The sequence below is a fragment of the Staurois parvus genome, unplaced genomic scaffold (assembly GCF_062004578.1).
Source record: "Staurois parvus isolate SC_StPar_1 unplaced genomic scaffold, SC_StPar_1.0 ptg000185l, whole genome shotgun sequence".
In the NCBI taxonomy this organism is placed as follows: domain Eukaryota; kingdom Metazoa; phylum Chordata; class Amphibia; order Anura; family Ranidae; genus Staurois; species Staurois parvus.
The window spans coordinates 787625-805875 of record NW_028317981.1 but is presented as its reverse complement, the minus strand read 5'-3'; the positions used below and the strand labels follow the sequence as shown (position 1 = coordinate 805875).

The 18251-nt window shown below is 42.7% G+C and overlaps 2 protein-coding genes across 4 annotated transcripts in view; one reads left to right on the top strand and one right to left on the bottom strand.

Moving 5' to 3' along the window:
- Positions 1 to 18251, bottom strand: part of LOC149462135 (S-adenosylhomocysteine hydrolase-like protein 1) — a 461588-nt gene that overhangs the window by 357419 nt on the left and 85918 nt on the right. The window lies entirely within an intron of this gene.
- On the top strand, positions 2890 to 3957 carry LOC149462136 (uncharacterized). Its single transcript, XM_089677380.1, has one exon. It carries the CDS (start codon positions 2905 to 2907, stop codon positions 3955 to 3957), a length of 1053 nt encoding a protein of 350 aa, XP_089533506.1. The 5' UTR covers positions 2890 to 2904.

The window sequence follows — 18251 nt, the reverse complement described above, 5'->3', positions numbered from 1 at the left end:
CTCTGCTTTCTCTCACACACCCAACTCTAAGCATAACAGCCTTTTTCTAGCAAATCCCAGCAGGGTGTCTCTTTCGAGTAGTAACCAATGGTCTCCTTTTGGGGACGGGTGTTGGGTGGAGACCTAAGTTACAACCAGAATCTCTCCTAGCTTATATTTTGGCTCAAAACCTTTCCTAGGTACATTTTCCGGCCTGGGCACTAGTATATTAATACTCAGCCGCATCTGCGGAATGGTTAGAGATAAAATATGAAATATGCACTTGAATGGTTCAAGAGATATACTTTTCTGCTTTTCTATGTATGTCAGCTAAGGGGTGTTACATACCAGGAGAATGGCCTCAAACTGAGCCTTCCGAATATAGGCTTCATGTTTAGGTAGTTATGTCCTACATGAAGATATCAACTTATATGAAAAGTGAGTTTTTAAAAGTAAGTCTGTTTTTACGACCCCTTGGAAGGTCGTTTGAAGTTCAGTGAGGGACTCAGTTTATACTTTTACGATGTGCCAGTTTCTTAGACAGCTAGGCACCCAGCTTGTGAGGTTTTATAGCTCGGAGCTCCCTGCTGTGCTTTGGCCGCCTGTGACCCTTCTCATCACTCAGGCCACATGTCACCCCACAGCGAGGGAGGGGGATGAGAGATCTACAAGATGGAGGGGGTAGCCTGCTTTGGGAGTGAGAAATGGTATAACATAGGAAATTCTTAACAAAATGGAAGGCTGCGTCCGTCTCTGTGTGCACGATTGTTACAATAGCCACAACATACATTCATTTTTTTTTTAAACATTAGCATTGTAATAGTAATACAAACATTAATTTGACAATCCAATATAATTTTCATCTAAAAAGAAAAAAATCCTTTCATTTTGTGAGTTCTGCCTGTCTGATACTCATGCCTTTCCACAATTTCTTGGATTCCATGCATGCTTTGCAGCTTCTACTTGTAGCAAACTTGCTCATCAGAGTTGGAGGCGGAGTTCTCCTTTTCCCTTTTTTTTTTATTTTTATTCGAGATATTTCTCATTCCTCAGCCTCATTCCCTACCCCCCTGCAGTCCTGAAAGGCAAACGTTATCTCCTGACAGATGGTGTGGGTCAGCTCAGGTTAAGCATCCCTGGTTTAGTGCCAGCAGTCTGGGGAAAATGTAACCTTTCTCACCTATGTTCTGATATGGCCAGCATTTCTCAGAGAACTGGGAAGCACTGACCCAAAACTGTGTAGGTTCACCCATCATAAAACAGATTAGGTAGCTTGAAAGAAAGTTGAACATTTCTCAAGTTTTTTTCCCCTATGTTTCATGTCAGGGATTATGAAGCTGTTAGTTTTAACTGAGAGTCCACTGGCATCCTGCCCAACATATTGTATTGGGCAGACTCAAGGCCACCCCACCCCCTGGCAGAGGGATTTTAAAAAGGACAGGCTGCAAGCCTGGAAGTTTTAAGTTTTACACAGATCTCCCAGCTAACATCTAAGGAGGAGATAAAGAATCATCCTGCTCTGCAACTTGGATCTGCAAACCCAGGCTAAGGGCAAGTAACTTAACTCTGTAATTTCCTTCCTAATTATCTCTTTGCTGTGTCTTTATATACATATATATATATTTTTGCGACATCTCTTTGTAAATATTTTATTGCACCTGTTTGACTCTTTTAGTAATAAATCTTTCTTTCTGAAAGTGTTAAACTGTTTTTAAGCGCTTACCTGCAATTCACGAATTCCTGCCTTTTGAAGAGATGCTACTGTGTTTGTTTACTCCCTGCCCAATTGACCATATTGGACAGGTGACTTTTCAATCATTATAGTGTATTTCTGACAGAGTCCGTCTTCTCTGTACATTTCAAGACGGTGGTGGCAGTGTGAAGGGTTAGTGGCGTAATTAACCTGACCCAGTAACAAGCGCATTCAGGCTGCAGGCACCGATTGTAGCCCATTAGCTGGACAATCGCTGTGCAGGGTGCAGCTGGGTGGGGCCTTGTTACGCGCGTCACACTGCGGTTTTAGATCGGCCAGTCCTTCGATCACGAGTTTGGTGAGAAGGTCTGGGGTCTGACGCCGTGGGTGTGATGTATTACTGTTAGTCGCGGTCGTGCGATTGTCGCATGTTGGTGGCGGCGACCGTGGATCCGTGACATATTGTTGGCAGCGTACGTGGGATAATTGCATTAAGAGCTTCAGTGCAGTGTTAAAAATTGGCTCTGCACTGAAGGATTGTAACCTTTGTGGAAACAGTCCTTAGAAACCAGAGGTGCATATTTTATTTTATATATATATATGTGTATAGAAAGACACATAGCAACAGCTCCTTCTTTTCCTACTTCTCTCTTTTATCTTTGCTTGCAATTATGCCTGGTGAAGCAGATTACGAGAAAACGAGCAAAGGTGATTTGAAAGTTGAATGTGCCTCACGAGGATTGGACGTCGGTCGCAAAACTCGTTAAGATTTGATTAGTGATCTAGTGGAGTATGATATCCGAGCAAATCAGAACTCGGGGGAACTTGAACATGGAGGGGTTCCCGTTACCCACATTGCCAGTGGCTCAGAGACGGCCTCACAGGATGGGCATACAGAGACTGACACTGGAGGATCACCAAAGGTTAACGTCACACCACCGCCTGAGTGCGCTAGCACCGTGCTGCCTGGAACCAGCAGAGACTCTTCTCAGATGCAGGAGGCCTTGAAACACCTCATGGAGACAGATCAGGAGGCATACCTGCAGTTCATGGAATGCCAGGCTGACAGAGAAACTGCGGAACGCCGGGCTGAGAGGGAGGCGGTGCAGAGGGAAGCTGATCGTCGGCACGAGATGGAGATGGCAAGGCTCCAGCAGCGACCGGGTCAGAACCTCGGGTCCCTAGATCACAGGGATGCCACTCTTTCCGTGGGCGCAGCCAAGTTTCCCGTGATGGAAAAGGACAGTTACACTGACACCTACTTACTGTCCTTTGAAAAAACGTGCCATCAGTACCATGTGCCCCGAGCTCAATGGGTTCGGTACCTGACACCAGGGCTACGAGGCAAGGCCCTGGACGCATTTGTTGAATTGCCAGAGGGGCAAGATGATGATTATGAACTTTTAAAAGATGCCATTATCTGGAAGTACCAGATGACCCCGGAAGTGTACCGCAAGCGGTTCAGGTCCATGCAGAAGGGACCTGGGGACTCTTACACGGATGTGGCAAGTCGCTTACGCACCCCATTCCGACAGTGGACTAAGGGACTGAAAGCTAATTCCTATGAAGCTTTGGAGGATCTCATGATCCGAGATCAACTCTTGCACATTTGCCCGGCAGACATCAGACAGTTCGTCTTGGAGAGGGAGCCAGCATCTACAACAGCTGCAGCAGACCTGGCAGATACCTTCGTCCACACGCGAGTGCCTGACCCTCGCAAGGCTCCTCCAAACAGCTGGAAAGGGGGGAAATCGTCCCTAGCAACCTCTCCTACTTCGGTGAGTCAAGCTTCACCTCCGCCCACACCTGCAGCGCTTGGAGCCAAGCCATTCCTGCCTGACACCCGCAGATGTTTCACCTGTGAAAAAACCGGACATCTTAGGACCCAGTGTCCTGAGCAGAAGCAGAATCTGGCCAGGCGGCCAGCAACTTCTGTGCTGTACGTTCGCAGGAAGATGCGGGTAACCCCCGCCAACTTGCAGCCCGTTACCGTGGGCAACCAGTCTGCAACTGGTTTCCGGGACACCGGGGCAGAAGTCACCTTGATCCGGCCAGAGCTGATTGAGCCACAGAACCTCATCCCAGGAAAGTTCCTGAAACTCACAGGAGTTGGGGGGACCTGTTCACGCATACCCTGTGCAAAGGTATTCCTAGATTGGGGTGCAGGGAGGGGGATGAGAGAGGTGGGGGTCTCAGATGAACTGCCCACACCTGTTTTGTTGGGTGCTGACTTAGGCACTCTTGTTTCATATTATGCCCCTGCCGAGAATACCCGTGGACAATAACGTGGACAGATATTGGGGTAATGTCTGGGCCACCGGTGGATGGACAGAGGGAGGGGGCTGGGAATGGTGTGGGGCTACAGGATTCTCCATTAGCTGGAGAACAAGAAATCCCCTTGCCTGGGGAGGTATTGAACTCATGTGTCATGGATATTATGAACGTGACTGTCGATCGTTGTGGTGACACTGAGGGTGATATTACTAATGTCAGTAACATTGATAGTAAAGTCAGGAATGTCATTAATAATGTCAGTAACCTTGATAATGAAGTCAGTAATGTCGTTGATAATGTTAGTAACATTGAAAGTAAAGTCAGTAATGTCAATAATGTCAGTAACATTGATAGTAATGTAATTGATAATGTTTGTATTGTTGACGGCAATGTTGGTAATGCTAACAATGAGTATAAGATTCGTGATGAAACAAAGGATGCATTTTCAGTGTTGGGGGCTGAGGTACAATCTCTGGGGGCTGAGCAAAGGGATGGTCTGGATAGGCCTGTCCCTTGCCCAGGCTCAAAAGATTGTGCCTTGATAAATGCCCAGCCGTTGGCCTTGCATAGGACTAGGCAGCCGGCAGGGAATTGTAGTTCCATGCCTCAGGCAGCACTGAAAAGCGATTCCCAAAGGAACTTCAGAAGTCCGCTAGCTGTGAGTTGCCCTGCTAAGGAAGGCACACCACCGCTGGCTGGGACTTGTAGTTCCACACTTCAAGCAGCCCTGAAAAGTGAGTCCCAAAGGACCTTCAGAGGTAAGCTAACTGAGTTTTGTAGTCCCACAGGGAAGGCAGCTCTGGAAAGCCATTCATATGGAGATTTCAGCTTGTGTCCAGGGCTGAGCCCCCCTGCTGGGAAGGGTAAACAAAAGCCTGATAGGAAGAATGGCCTAACCCCAGGGGGGTGGAAGCCTGAAAGCCTGTCAGTTAATCTTATTTGTCAAGGTGTGTTCACAGGCAGACAGACAGATGTCATAGGCAGGGGCAGCATGCCTGGATTACGAGTGGATGGAGGGTTGATGCTTGGGTTACAGAGAGAGAGCTGCAGGGCCCAGACCCAATCACCCTCCCTACAGCGGTACCAGGACGTACCAAGAGGAACCTCTGGACAGAGGTCGGTTGCGTCAGGAGGGAACTTGTAGCTCCCTCCCTTGCAACCACTTGAGGGGGAGGTGTAGCAAACGTGCTCATCAGAGTTGGACGCGGAGTTCTCCTTTTCCCTTTTTTTTTTATTTTTATTCAAGATATTTCTCATTCCTCAGCCTCATTCCCTAGCCCCCTGCAGTCCTGAAAGGCAAACGTTATCTCATGACAGATGGTGTGGGTCAGCCCAGGTTAAGCATCCCTGGTTTAGTGCCAGCAGTCTGGGGAAAATGTAACCTTTCTCACCTACGTTCTGATAAGGCCAGCATTTCTCAGAGAACTGGAAAGCACTGAACCAAAACTGTGTAGGTTCACCCATCATAAAACAGATTAGGTAGCTTGAAAGAAAGTTGAACATTTCTCAAGTTTTTTTTCCCTATGTTTCATGTCAGGGATTATGAAGTTGTTAGTTTTTTAGTTTTAACTGAGAGTCCACTGACATCCTGCCCAACATATTGTATTGGGCAGACTCAAGGCCACCCCACCCCCTGGCAGAGGGATTTTAAAAAGGACAGGCTGCAAGCCTGGAAGTTTTAAGTTTTACACAGATCTCTCAGCTAACATCTGAGGAGATAAAGAATCATCTTGCTCTGCAACTTGGATCTGCAAACCCAGGCTAAGGGCAAGTAACTTAACCCTGTAATTTCCTTTTTTTTTTTTTAATTTAAATATTTATTCATTTTTCAAGTAAGACAATACACATTTTCATAGTGTAAAATATAACATTACAAAATCTCATAAAACACTAATTTCAAATCATTTTCTCCCCATGACTCCCTTCCTTTTAACCCTCCCACCCCTCTTCAACATACCCCTGACATCTATCTGATCTACTTGTATCTCATATCCTCTGGAGACCGAGGCCTGGAAAAGGAAAAGGAAAGAAAGAAAGGCCAATTCCTATATTTTCTCTCTTTCCCTGTCACTTCCCCTTTTTCCTTCCTTTCTTCTTGTCTTCTCTTTCCCTTTTCTTTATGCTTACTTACTCAGTACCTTCCTTTACCTTCCCTTTGAACTCCTCCCATTTCTCCCATTTCACATGATATGTCACCATCCTATCTTCCTGTATATAATAAAGTTTTTCCAGTCTAGCAATCTGGTCCACTCTATTCATCCAGTCCTCTTCCCTCGGTGCTTCAACTTTACCCCAGAACTTAGGAATCAGACTTTTTGCTGCATTTAAGTAGCACAATATACTCAGTTCTCTATATTTATTTCCAGGTAATTTTGAGTTATGAAAAAGACAGGTTTCAGGGTCCAGTCCTATCTCCATTCCAGTGATATTCGTGATTTGATTTATAATTTTTTCCCAATATACTTGTATTTTTGAGCATTCCCACCATATGTGATACATCGTGCCCAACCCTCCACACCCTCGCCAACACCATGGTTGCTTCTCCTCACTCATCTTGTGCTCTATCACCGGTGTTAGATACCACCTTGTCAAACATTTAAAATTCATTTCTACCTCACGCATGCTAATATTTTCGTGTACCATTCTAAATATTTTCCTCTGTGTGTGCTCTTCCCACTCCACTCCTAGATCCTTTTCCCATTTTTCTATATATTTTAATTTAAACTTACTATCTAAGTCCGTGAGAGTTGTATATGCTTTAGCAGTGCTGTGTTTCCCATCACCTCTGTCTTCTAAGTATTTCTCAAATTCATTCCACTCTTTCCTAGTTCTAAGGGGCTTCGTCAATTTCTCCACAAATTGTTTCAATTGAATGTATCTCCATATATCTATCCTAGTGAAAATCCTTCCCTCTTCCCTTTTCAGATCCTCCAGTGTTCTTAAGTGTACCCCCTTCATTACATCTCTCAGCTGAGTGTCTTCCTTCATAATCCATCTACCTGAAATTTCCTCTTTACCTGGGGGGAAAAACTCTGAATTTCTTAGTGAAATCAGCAGTGAATTGAAGTCCCATTTCCTCTGTTTGTGCATTTTATCCCACTCCCTTATTACAATTCTCGTGTATATACTCGTGCTCTCCTCTAATTCTCTAAACTGTGGTGACACCCATACACTCCTACCCAGATCCTTTCTACTAAGTGTGTTTTCAATCGTGACCCAATGTTTACTCTTTGAGTTATGTGTCCAGTCAAAAATTCTTGCTAGAATGACTGCCCTATGGTATCTTTTAAAGTCCGGTAATCCAAGCCCCCCTTTTTCTTTATTTCTGCTTAACACATCATATGATATCCTAGGTTTTTTATTTTTCCATATATATTTAGTTACCATTCGCTTAATTGTCTTAAAATACACCTCTGGGAGATTAATGGGAATCATCTGGAATTTATACAGTACTTTCGGGAGAATTACCATTTTTATCAGGTTAATACGACCCAGCCAGGAAGGATTCCCACTACCCATTTTCCTCAATTCCTCTCTGATTTCGTTTAACATTGGGATATAATTAGCTTTATAAAGATTTTTCTGTGAGGGAGTAAGTTTTACTCCCAGGTACTTTATTTCTCTATCTTTCCATATAAAGGGAAACTCTCTCTGTATATTTTCTTTTTCACTCTTTGGAAGATTTATATTTAATATCTCTGTTTTGCTCGGGTTGATTTTTAGATTTGACATTTCCCCATATTCTTTCAGTGTTTTCATTAGGTTAGGAAGTGTTATTCTCGGGTTTCCAACATAGAATAATAAATCATCCGCAAAAGCGGCTATCTTATGTTCTGTCTTTCCAACATTTATTCCCCTTATATCTATATTTTTCCTAATTGTTGATAACAGGGGTTCTAATGATAGAACAAACAACAGTGGGGAAAGTGGGCATCCCTGTCTGGTTCCATTTGACATAGAAAAGGTCTCTGATCTCTCTCCGTTTACCATTACCATCGTGGACGGTCCTTCATACAACTTTCCAATCCACTTTCTCATCCTACTACCCAATCCCAAGATCTCCAGTGTGTCTATCATAAAACTCCAGTTAATCCTGTCGAACGCCTTCTCCGCATCAATCGAGAGCAGCACTACTGGTTTTTTTTCCAATTTACTTTTCTGTATAAGCATCAGGGACCTCAACCCATTATCTCGACCCTCTCTTCCTCTAACAAAGCCCACCTGATCTCCATGTATCCAATCTGGCATCAGATCTCCTAACCTATTCGCCAATACTTTTGCATACAACTTCGTATCTACGTTTAATAATGATATCGGTCTATAACTTGAACAGTTAGTGATGTCTTTACCTTCCTTATGTATCAAAACTACCTGTGCCAGAAGGGATTCCTTTCTTATCTCCATCTCTCCCCCCAATGCCTCCATATATCTCTTTAACTTAGGTACCAGTAAATCAGCATATTTTTTATAATACCTCACTGTATACCCGTCTGGACCTGGGCTTTTTCCCGTCTTAAAGCTTTTTAATGCTATTTGTAGTTCTTCTTGTGTGATATCAGATTCTAAGGAGTTTAATAATTCTACATTTAATTTTGGTAATCCTGCCTTCCTTAAATAATCTCTTCTTTTTTCAATATTTATCACTTTATCTTTATTTATATCATCCTTGGGGGCAATATTGTATAATTTACTATAGTAATCTTTAAATACCTTTGCAATGTCTTTGGTTGAATGGAATAACTCTCCCTTGGAGTTTTTTATTTTATCTATGTAGTTCCTATTCTTCTTTCTCCTCAAGGCTCTCATCAAGTATTTTCCTGATCTATCTCCCCATCTATATCTTTCTCCAATGATCTTATTAAAAGTTCTCATTTTTTCTTCCTCCATTACTTTCTCTAGTTCTTCCCTCTTTTTTATCACTCTTTGCTCTATCTCTTTCCTTATGTTTTTTTTTATGTAGGAGTTCCATCTCAGCTATTTCCTTCAAAAGCCCACTGATCTTCTCTCGTCTTTCCCTTTTTTTCTTTGCCCCAGTCGCAATAAGGATTCCACTTATATATACTTTATGTGCCTCCCACACTGTAGCTAGTGATACATCCCCTGTTTCATTTTCCTCAAAGAACCTCTCTATTTCCTCCCTGATCTTCCGATCAGTATCTGGATCCATGAGGAGTGTCTCATTCAATCTCCATGATAAGCCTCCTGATACCTTCCCTCCCCATCTTAATTCCGATACTACAGGTGCATGGTCCGAGAAAGTTATTGCTTCTATTTTAACTTTAACCAAATCCTCAACGAGTTGATGGTCTACCATAATATAATCCAATCTAGAGTATGTCCTATGTACACTAGAGAAAAAGGTGTAATCTCTATCTCTCATGTTAACAACTCTCCAGCTATCCACCAATTGACACTCTTTCATCACCCTTTTCAATAATCCCATGGACCTGTTTTCCCCTCTCTGTACTCTGGATGTTGTATCTATTTGTGGATCCATACAAATGTTAAAGTCTCCCGCCACTATTAGATATCCCTTTCCAAAGTCCATCAATCTTCTCATAACCTCTTTCAAAATCTTCTCTGGCTTTCTATTAGGGCAATATATGTTTACAAGCGTACATTCTATGTCCTGTAGTTTACCTTTCAAGAACAGAAACCTCCCCTCCGGGTCCGTATTTCTATCTTCTAGTTCAAACCTAATGTTTTTTGCAAATCCTATAGCTACCCCTTTAGCTCTCTTAACTGGGAAATCTGCATAATACCATGTCGGGTGTTGTCTAGAGCTTAGCTTAATATTTTTTTTTAACTCTAGGTGTGTTTCCTGCAAAAAGACAACTGAGGCCTCTCTATGTTGTAGTTCCCTGTGTAGTCTAAATATTTTACCTGGGCAATTTAATCCATTTACATTATGGGTTACCAAGCGTATTTCCTCCATATTTTATTTGTCTTCTTCCTTTTTTACCCTTTCCTTTCCTCTTCCTCCTCCCCATACCTCTCCTTTCATACAAGATGTCAGTTTTAAAAATCTCTATCCCCAGTCCCTCCCTAATTCTCTCCCTCCCCTCCAGCCTCCCCCCCTCCATCCCCCCCTCCCCCCCACCTCATCCCCACCTCTCTCCCCCCCCTCCTCCCTCCCCTTACCCCTCCTCCCTCAGATACTCCTCCCTCCTCTCCCCCCCCCCATTAGGCTTTTTGTTTGCCTATGAATCATTTGTGGAAAAGGTCCCACTTTTGATTCCTACCTGGGAGTTCGGCTCTGTCCATGTGGCGCTCACCTTCCCCCCCTCCTCCCCGGTGTCCCTCTATTTATCTGCTCTCTGTTTTCTCTCCTAATTAGCTGCCATTCCTCTTTTCCCAACATGTATGACTCTCCCTCCTCCTCTTCTCATTCCGGGATCTCTATTCTCTGCAGTTCAAATTTATTACAAAATTGTTTCATATCTTCAGGGGTTCTCAAAAATGCAGTGACTCCATCTCTCCAGCCGATTAAACATGCTGATCGACCCCATCTATACTGCACATTGTGTCTTTTCAACAGTTCCAACAATGGTTTCAATGACCTTTTTCTTCTCAATGTCCCAGGTGCTATATCTGCAAAAATTTTAATATTTTTTCCTCCATATTTAATATTCGATCTTCCCTTAATCTTCTTCCATATCTCATCCTTGTCTCCATAGTTATGAAATTGGACAATTATATCTCTTGATTTTTCTGGGCCTTTTTCTTGTTGGAATTTTCCTATCCTATAAGCTCCATCCAATTTATACGTCTCCGCACCAGATCTATCCATTATGGAGTTCAAAATTTTGCATGTGGTCTCCTTTAAATCTTCCCCCTGTAGCAACTCTGGGACTCCTTTTATTCTAATGTTATTTCTCCTTTCTCTATTTTCTTGGTCCTCCATCATATAAAGCAGTCTTTTTTGTTCCTTCCGGGTATCCACAATCAATTTCTCTATTTTTGGGATAATTTGGGTATGGTATTTGACTGTCTCCTCCGTTTCTTCCACCCTAATTAGCAGCTGTCCCATTTCTTTCCGCATTATCCCCATCTCTTGCTTTATAGATTTTTCCAGGTTTTTAAACATCTCCGCCATTTCCTTTTTATTCGGTATTTGCAAGTCTTTTTCAGTTTCTCCCAGCTCTATACCTTCCATTATTTGTTGACTATTGTTAGCTGCTCCCAGGGAGGATCTTGAGCTATTATCTAAGCTTGTTTCCAGGTCACTCCTTTCACTTATTTCCTGGGATCTTATAGGAGTCAATTTCCCCTGCGATGTATATTTTTTTATCGTTGCAGTTTGAATTTGGGAATTCTTGGTCATATTTCCTTTGCTATTTTTCCCTTTCATGTCCCCTGTAAGGTTTTTAAAGGTTTTTTAAGGCTCTTTAGTCTATATTTAAGCTATTACTTCTTTCTCTTTTTCTTCTTCTCTAATCTTCAGACCCTCTCTGGGAACCCCCTCCTTACTTCTCAAGGTGCTTATCAAATGGGCTATAGCAGTAGCCAAATAGTAATCATGTAGGCAGATTAACAGTTCTCACTCACCCACTTTAGTGAAGCTGCTTCAGAGTTTGCCGTTCTGGGTTGTTTGATCTCCTGCGGCCATGTTCTTAGTGGGGGTTCCTAGTGGGTCCCTTTTTTCCTTTTCTCCTTGTGTCGTACAACCTCTCCTGGGGTCTGCTTGGTGGCAGGACACAGGCAACGTTTTTTCTCCCAGTCTCTTGGGACGCCAGCCGGCTTCCTCTTCTCCCAGCAGTCCCCCGCGGCAGCCCACGTGGTTACTCCGCTCTCCTCGTCGCCTGGCAACCCCACTCTCTCTCCGGGATCACCTCAGGCAGTCCTCCGGAGAATAGTCGCCTCGGCTTCCTACTCCCCAACAAGCCACCGCACCGCCGCCAGGATCCCCCGCCTTTCTCGGTGAGTCTTCAGTAGCTCAGCGGTTACGGACACATTAGGGAGGTTAGGAGGGGAAGGTTATCGGAGAGCGTCTAATCTCCGCTCTCCGGTGCCTCCATGATCAGGCTCCACCCCTCAGTCCCTGTAATTTCCTTCCCAATTATCTCTTTGCTGTGTCTTTATATACATATATATATATTTTTGTGACATCTCTTTGTAAATATTTTATTGCACCTGTTTGACTCTTTTAGTAATAAATCTTTCTTTCTGAAAGTGTTAAACTGTTTTTAAGCGCTTACCTGCAATTCACGAATTCCTGCCTTTTGAAGAGACGCTACTGTGTTTGTTTACTCCCTGCCCAATTGACCATATTGGACAGGTGACTTTTCAATCATTATAGTGTATTTCTGACAGAGTCCGTCTTCTCTGTACATTTCAAGACGGTGGTGGCAGTGTGAAGGGTTAGTGGCGTAATTAACCTGACCCAGTAACAAGCGCATTCAGGCTGCAGGCACCGATTGTAGCCCATTAGCTGGACAATCCCTGTGCAGGGTGCAGCTGGGTTGGGCCTTGTTACGTGCGTCACACCGCGGTTTTAGATCGGCCAGTCCTTTGGTCACGAGTTTGGTGAGAAGGTCTGGGGTCTGACGCAGTGGGCGTGACGTATTACTGTTAGTCGCGGTCGTGCGATTGTCGCATGTTGGTGGCGGCGACCGTGGATCCGTGACACTACTTAGCTGATTACTTTCAATTTCTAAGGACTACATACCCCATGCTACCTTGCTGCCAACAGGCAGAAATTCCTGTACTGAGCCCGCATCCTGAAACTCCTCCTCTCAGCACCTCAGTAGAAGGCAGGTTCTGTGAATTGTGACAGCATTACCTACTTGCATGGCATGGTGAATACTTGTCATGGAATTCAAGGAAGTAAATAAGTGGGAATCTTCAAGCCTCAAGATTATTCAAAACAATAGATGTAGGTTAAAAATAACTGAAATTTGATGTGGAAATAAATACGTGATTTTACATTTTTACAATATACTTTAACTTGATAAAATTAAATCCACTGCTGGTCTCAAGGAATTTTCTATATAATCTGAATGGGTGTGAGGAAAAGGTATTTCACCTTATTCATTACCCTGTAGAGTCTAGACAAAAAGAGAATCTGCTCCTACGGTGTGGGCACACTAGCTTACTTTTTCAGCTAACTGGAGGTCCGCTTTACAAAAACATTTACATATATATGAAGCTAGGCACCCCATCTGTACACAATGCCTGTCGGTGACATCGTCAAGCACCTTGGCGCAGTGTCTGTCAATGACATCAAGTACTTTAGCTGGTTGCTAGAGTAATGAGAGATCTTGGGAGGGGCTTTCTTTTACTTCTCATGTGTCTATTGGCTAGAATGGTTGGCTTCCTCCTTTCTGCTCTATTTCCAATTTTTTTTGCCTCTCCTCACATACTCTTTCAGGTTTTCATTTCAAATGCTGGATGTCATCACAGCCACACTGCTTTGCTATGTTCATCTGCCATTCTTTTCTCCTATTTGCTGGTAAGGGTCGTATTCATGAATTGGCTGCCTGATTAACTATTTCAGCTTTGGACAAACGTAATACTAACAGAGTCTGAAGAGTTTAAAACTACTTCAGTTGCTGCAGCTTTGGGCTTGGTTCTCTTTTCTCAGTTTTAATGTAAAAGTGATCCTGGCGGCAGTATAGTCACCCAATCACTTTTAGGCCTCATGCACGCTGAAGCATCTAAATGTGTGTTAACGCGTCTAAAATGCACCTAAGTGCTAGGCCTGTTTAATGCTTGAGCATTTCAATGGACAGAATAAATTAATATTGTGGCCAATTAAATAAACACCCAAGCGCACGACTTACCTAAATGTGTTTGCAAAACATGGCTTTAGGTGCATTTTCAACACTGCTTTTCTCTTGCCAGGAGAAAAGGCGTTCAGAAGAGCTGGGAAAATGCCCAGTGCACATGAGGCCTTACGGTGCTCAAGTTACTCTAATGTTCCATTCCCTGATTTCCTCTGGGGTTTGAGACGCTGGAAGCGCTCAGCTCAGAGCATCTTCTGCTTCAGAGTTGTCATTCCCTGGCTGCTGTAATTCGGGAAGCAGCTAATCAAACTCAATCTGTGTTTGATTAGCTGCAGTGGAGAGCATAAAAATGAACACAAAAAAACCACAAAGAAAAAAGTTACATACTGCTTCTCAAAAATTGAGTGGAGAAACCTGCTGGGCACAGAGCCCTTTCCTTTTAAACTGGTGTGCAAAACTTTCTTCAAGGAAGCTTCCCTTGGAAGCTGCTGAGAATAAGGACATGAAAGCATACATTAAGGAGGAGTTGGCAAATAGCATGACAGATTTTGTATCTAATACCCAAGCTCAGAGAACCTCCCAGGAGGAGATCTGACAGGAGGAGAGCTAAAAGTTCCTGTGACATCCCAGTGTCTGATGCATCCACAGAAGAAGAGGTAGTTGAAACTTTTTCCTTTGTTTTTTCCCAAATCTCTCCATTCGTGTCGGTGGTCAAGCAGGCGATTGATTGGGAGGAGGACTCATCACCAATGCAGAAAAGGTTCAATAACTGAACCTGAAAAAAGGGGATATTTCCCACCCCCCCCTCCCCCGATGCCAAAGATTAAGGAAATAACGATAGATCAGTGAGCCAAGCCTGACAAGAAACCAACCTATACCCTTAGCGCTTGTATGATTCAGCATTGCGAGATACCCCTACGAAGGTGGACTTATCATTACAAAGGTTGGAGAGGCATGTGTCCTTCCCTTAAATGAGTCGGTCTCCTTTATAGTGGTAATAAACCCAAAAGTAAACATGTATTATATAGCAGCTTGCCAATTCTTAGATGGCTACTTAAGTTTTATTTTGTAGGCGCTTTCCCTTATCTTCACCCTGAGTTCTATGTAGAGTGCCAGCAATTCAGTGGTTGTACCTATGCTGCTAGACCTAGTTTGCAACTTTTGATGCACGCCTGTCACAACTGCAAGCTGCTCATATTAACCCCTGCAGAACTGGAAGCTCACAGCTGTGGGGTATGCAGGGGCAGAGGACTGAATATTTAAACACAGCAGACACCAACACACAGGACGCTCTTCATCCATGGTTAAGTATCATCCCTTTTGCTGTGTTTTTTTTTATTAAACTCACTAAATTTAGCTTTAAGTTTTTTTTTAATCAGCTACTGTTAAAAACCCCAATATTTAAAAATATAAGAGGGGTTGTTTTTGGTGTTTGCATTTTGTCTTCATGTGGATGTTGTGCAAGTCTTCTTGGCATATGTCCCTTCATGTTGTCCTGGCTAGTGTCCCCAGTGCTTCATTGCAGCAATGTATTTTTTTCCTATCTGAACCAATGTGCTTGCTGGCTTTCTGGTTTGTGTTCCAAGCAGGAGTACAAAAGGCAGACAGCCAACTTTTGGTTACTCCCACCGGTCTGGAACCTGCATCACTTTCAGTGTGATGTCCAGCCGGGTTGAAGCTATAGCCCTGGTGTCTTCCATATATGGAGGAAGCTTGGGTTGCATGTTTGGAGTCTGAATTCTGACCAGTCCAAGGCTATGAAGAGGAGACTCCAGCCTGGAGGCAATCCCGGACATCCTGTTGTCCAGGCCCCCTGATAGGTGGGACTTGGAGGTAGTCCTCAGGAGACATACGTATCTATTTAGAAAGAAGGAGTAGACATTGCCTTTTTGTGGATGCTTTGTGACCTTCTATTGAAGGGAGTACTGTTAGAGAGGAGGCTATGTGAGATATTATTCTTGTATTAATGAGAGGTTCCAGCACTAGATATAGTTTATAGCTTTAGAAGAACTGTCTGCTTGATTTAATCTGACCATATTTGGGAAATATTGTGGTCTCTATAGTAGTAGGAGATGAATCACTGGAATAGTCCATTGAGAGGAGCCTTCGCCATTGTTTGCTGAGGGATATTTTGGTGGATTTAAATCTGTAAGAACTGGGAATCTCTCTAAACCTTAAAAACTAAGATATTTGAAGTGACTCTCTCTCTCTCTCTCTCTCTCTCTCTCTGTATATATATATATATATATATATATATATATACAGTTGTGTTCAAAATAATAGCAGTCAGACATCACTAACCTGATCAATCACTGTTTTTGGTAGAAATGACATTTCTACATGGCAAATAATTTACTAGCAGGTGTAGTAGAGTAATAGAAATCCAACAGACCCAACAGTCATGACATGCATGCTGCTGATTCTGTGTAATTGAATCACTAATTGAAAGGGGCATGTTCAAAATAATAGCAGTGTGGAGTTCTATTAGTGAGGTCATTCATTCTTTGAAAAACAGGTGGCAATTATTGCTGTTATTTAAGGAAGGAAGGCAGCAAATGTTATACATGCTGGTTACAGTGCATTTCTCTCCGAAATTCTGAGGAAAATGGGTCGTTCCAGACATTGTTCAGAAGAACAGCGTACCTTGATTAAAAAGTTGATTGGAGAAGGGAAAACATATAAAGAAGTGCAGAAAATGATAGGCTGCTCAGCTAAAATGATCACAAATGCTTTAAAATGGCAACCAAAACCTGAAAGACGTGGAAGAAAGCGGAAAAACTACCATTCGAATGGATAGAAGAATAGCAAAAATGGCAAGGTCTCAGCCAACAATCAGCTCCAGGAAGATCAAAGAAGGTCTAAAGTTACCTGTGAGTACGGTTACAATTAGAAGACGCCTATGTGAAGCCAAGATATCTGCAAGAAGCCCCCACAAAGTTCCACTGTTGAAAAAAAGACATGTGCTGAAGAGGTTACAATTTGCCAAAGAGCACATTGACTGGCCTAAAGAGAAATGGCGCAACATTTTGTGGACTGGTGAAAGTAAGATTGTTCTTTTTGGGTCTAGTGGCCAGAGACAGTTTGTCAGACGACCCCAAAACACTGAATTCAAGCCACAGTACACTGTGAAGACAGTGAAGCATGGTTGCGCAAGCATCCTGATATGGGGCTGTTTCTCATACTACGGTGTTGGGCCTATTTATTGCATACAAAGGATCATGGATCAGTTTGAATGCATCAGAATACTTGAATAGGTCTTATGCTGAAGAGGAAATGCCCTTGAAATGGGTGTTCCAACAAGACAACGACCCCAAAAACACCAGTAAAAGTGCAACATCTTGGTTCCAGACCAACAAGATTGACGTTATGGAGTGGCCAGCCCAATCCCCGGATCTTAATCCAATAGAAAACTTGTGGGGTGACATAAAAAATGCAGTTTCTGAGGCAAAACAAAGAAATAGAGAAGAACTGTGGAATGTAGTCCGATCATCCTGGGCTGGAATACCTGTTCACAGGTGCCAGAAGTTGGTTGACTCCATGCAACACAGATGTACAGCAGTTCTCAGAAACAGTGGTTATACAACAAAATATTAATTAAGTGATTCAAAGGAAAGCAAAATATTCAAACATTTTTCAGTTTATATAGTGAATGTTTGAGTTTGTAAAGAAGAATACAAACACAAATTTTTTTGAACAGTCTAATATTCACTTTTCTTCAATTTTGTTTAGAGGAACAACACACATTTAATATATTTTTCTTCACGTTTTGATTTGAAATAGAATGTATAGTGTTTCCAATGCATTTGTGTGTATGGAAATAAAAGCTATTAGAAGGATTTTGAGCTTTACTCACTTTTTCCAACACACTGCTATTATTTTGAACACAACTGTATATACAGTCAGGTCCATATATATTGGGACATCGACACAATTCTAACATTTTTGGCTCTATACACCACCACAATGGATTTGAAATTAAATGAACAAGGTGTGTTTTAACTGCAGACTGTCAGATTTAATTTGAGTGTATTTACATCCAAATCAGGTGAATGATGTAGGAATTACAACAGTTTGCATATGTGCCTCCCACTTGTTAAGGGACCAAAAGTAATGGGACAATTGGCTTCTCAGCTGTTCCATGGCCAGGTGTGTGTTATTCCCTCATAATCCCAATTACAATGAGCAGATAAAAGGTCCAGAGTTCATTTCAAGTGTGCTATTTGCATTTGGAATCTGTTGCTCTCAACTCTCAAGATGAGATCCAAAGAGCTGTCACTATCAGTGAAGCAAGCCATCATTAGGCTGAAAAAACAAAACAAACAGAGAGATAGCAAAAACATTAGGCGTGGCCAAAACAACTGTTTGGAACATTCTTAAAATGAAGGAATGCACCGGTGAGCTCAGCAACACCAAAAGACCCGGAAAACCACGGAAAACAACTGTGGTGGATGACCAAAGAATTCTTTCCCTGGTGAAGAAAACACCCTTCACAACAGTTGGCCAGATCAAGAACACTCTCCAGGAGGTAGGTGTATGTGTGTCAAAGTCAACAATCAAGAGAAGACTTCACCAGAGTGAAT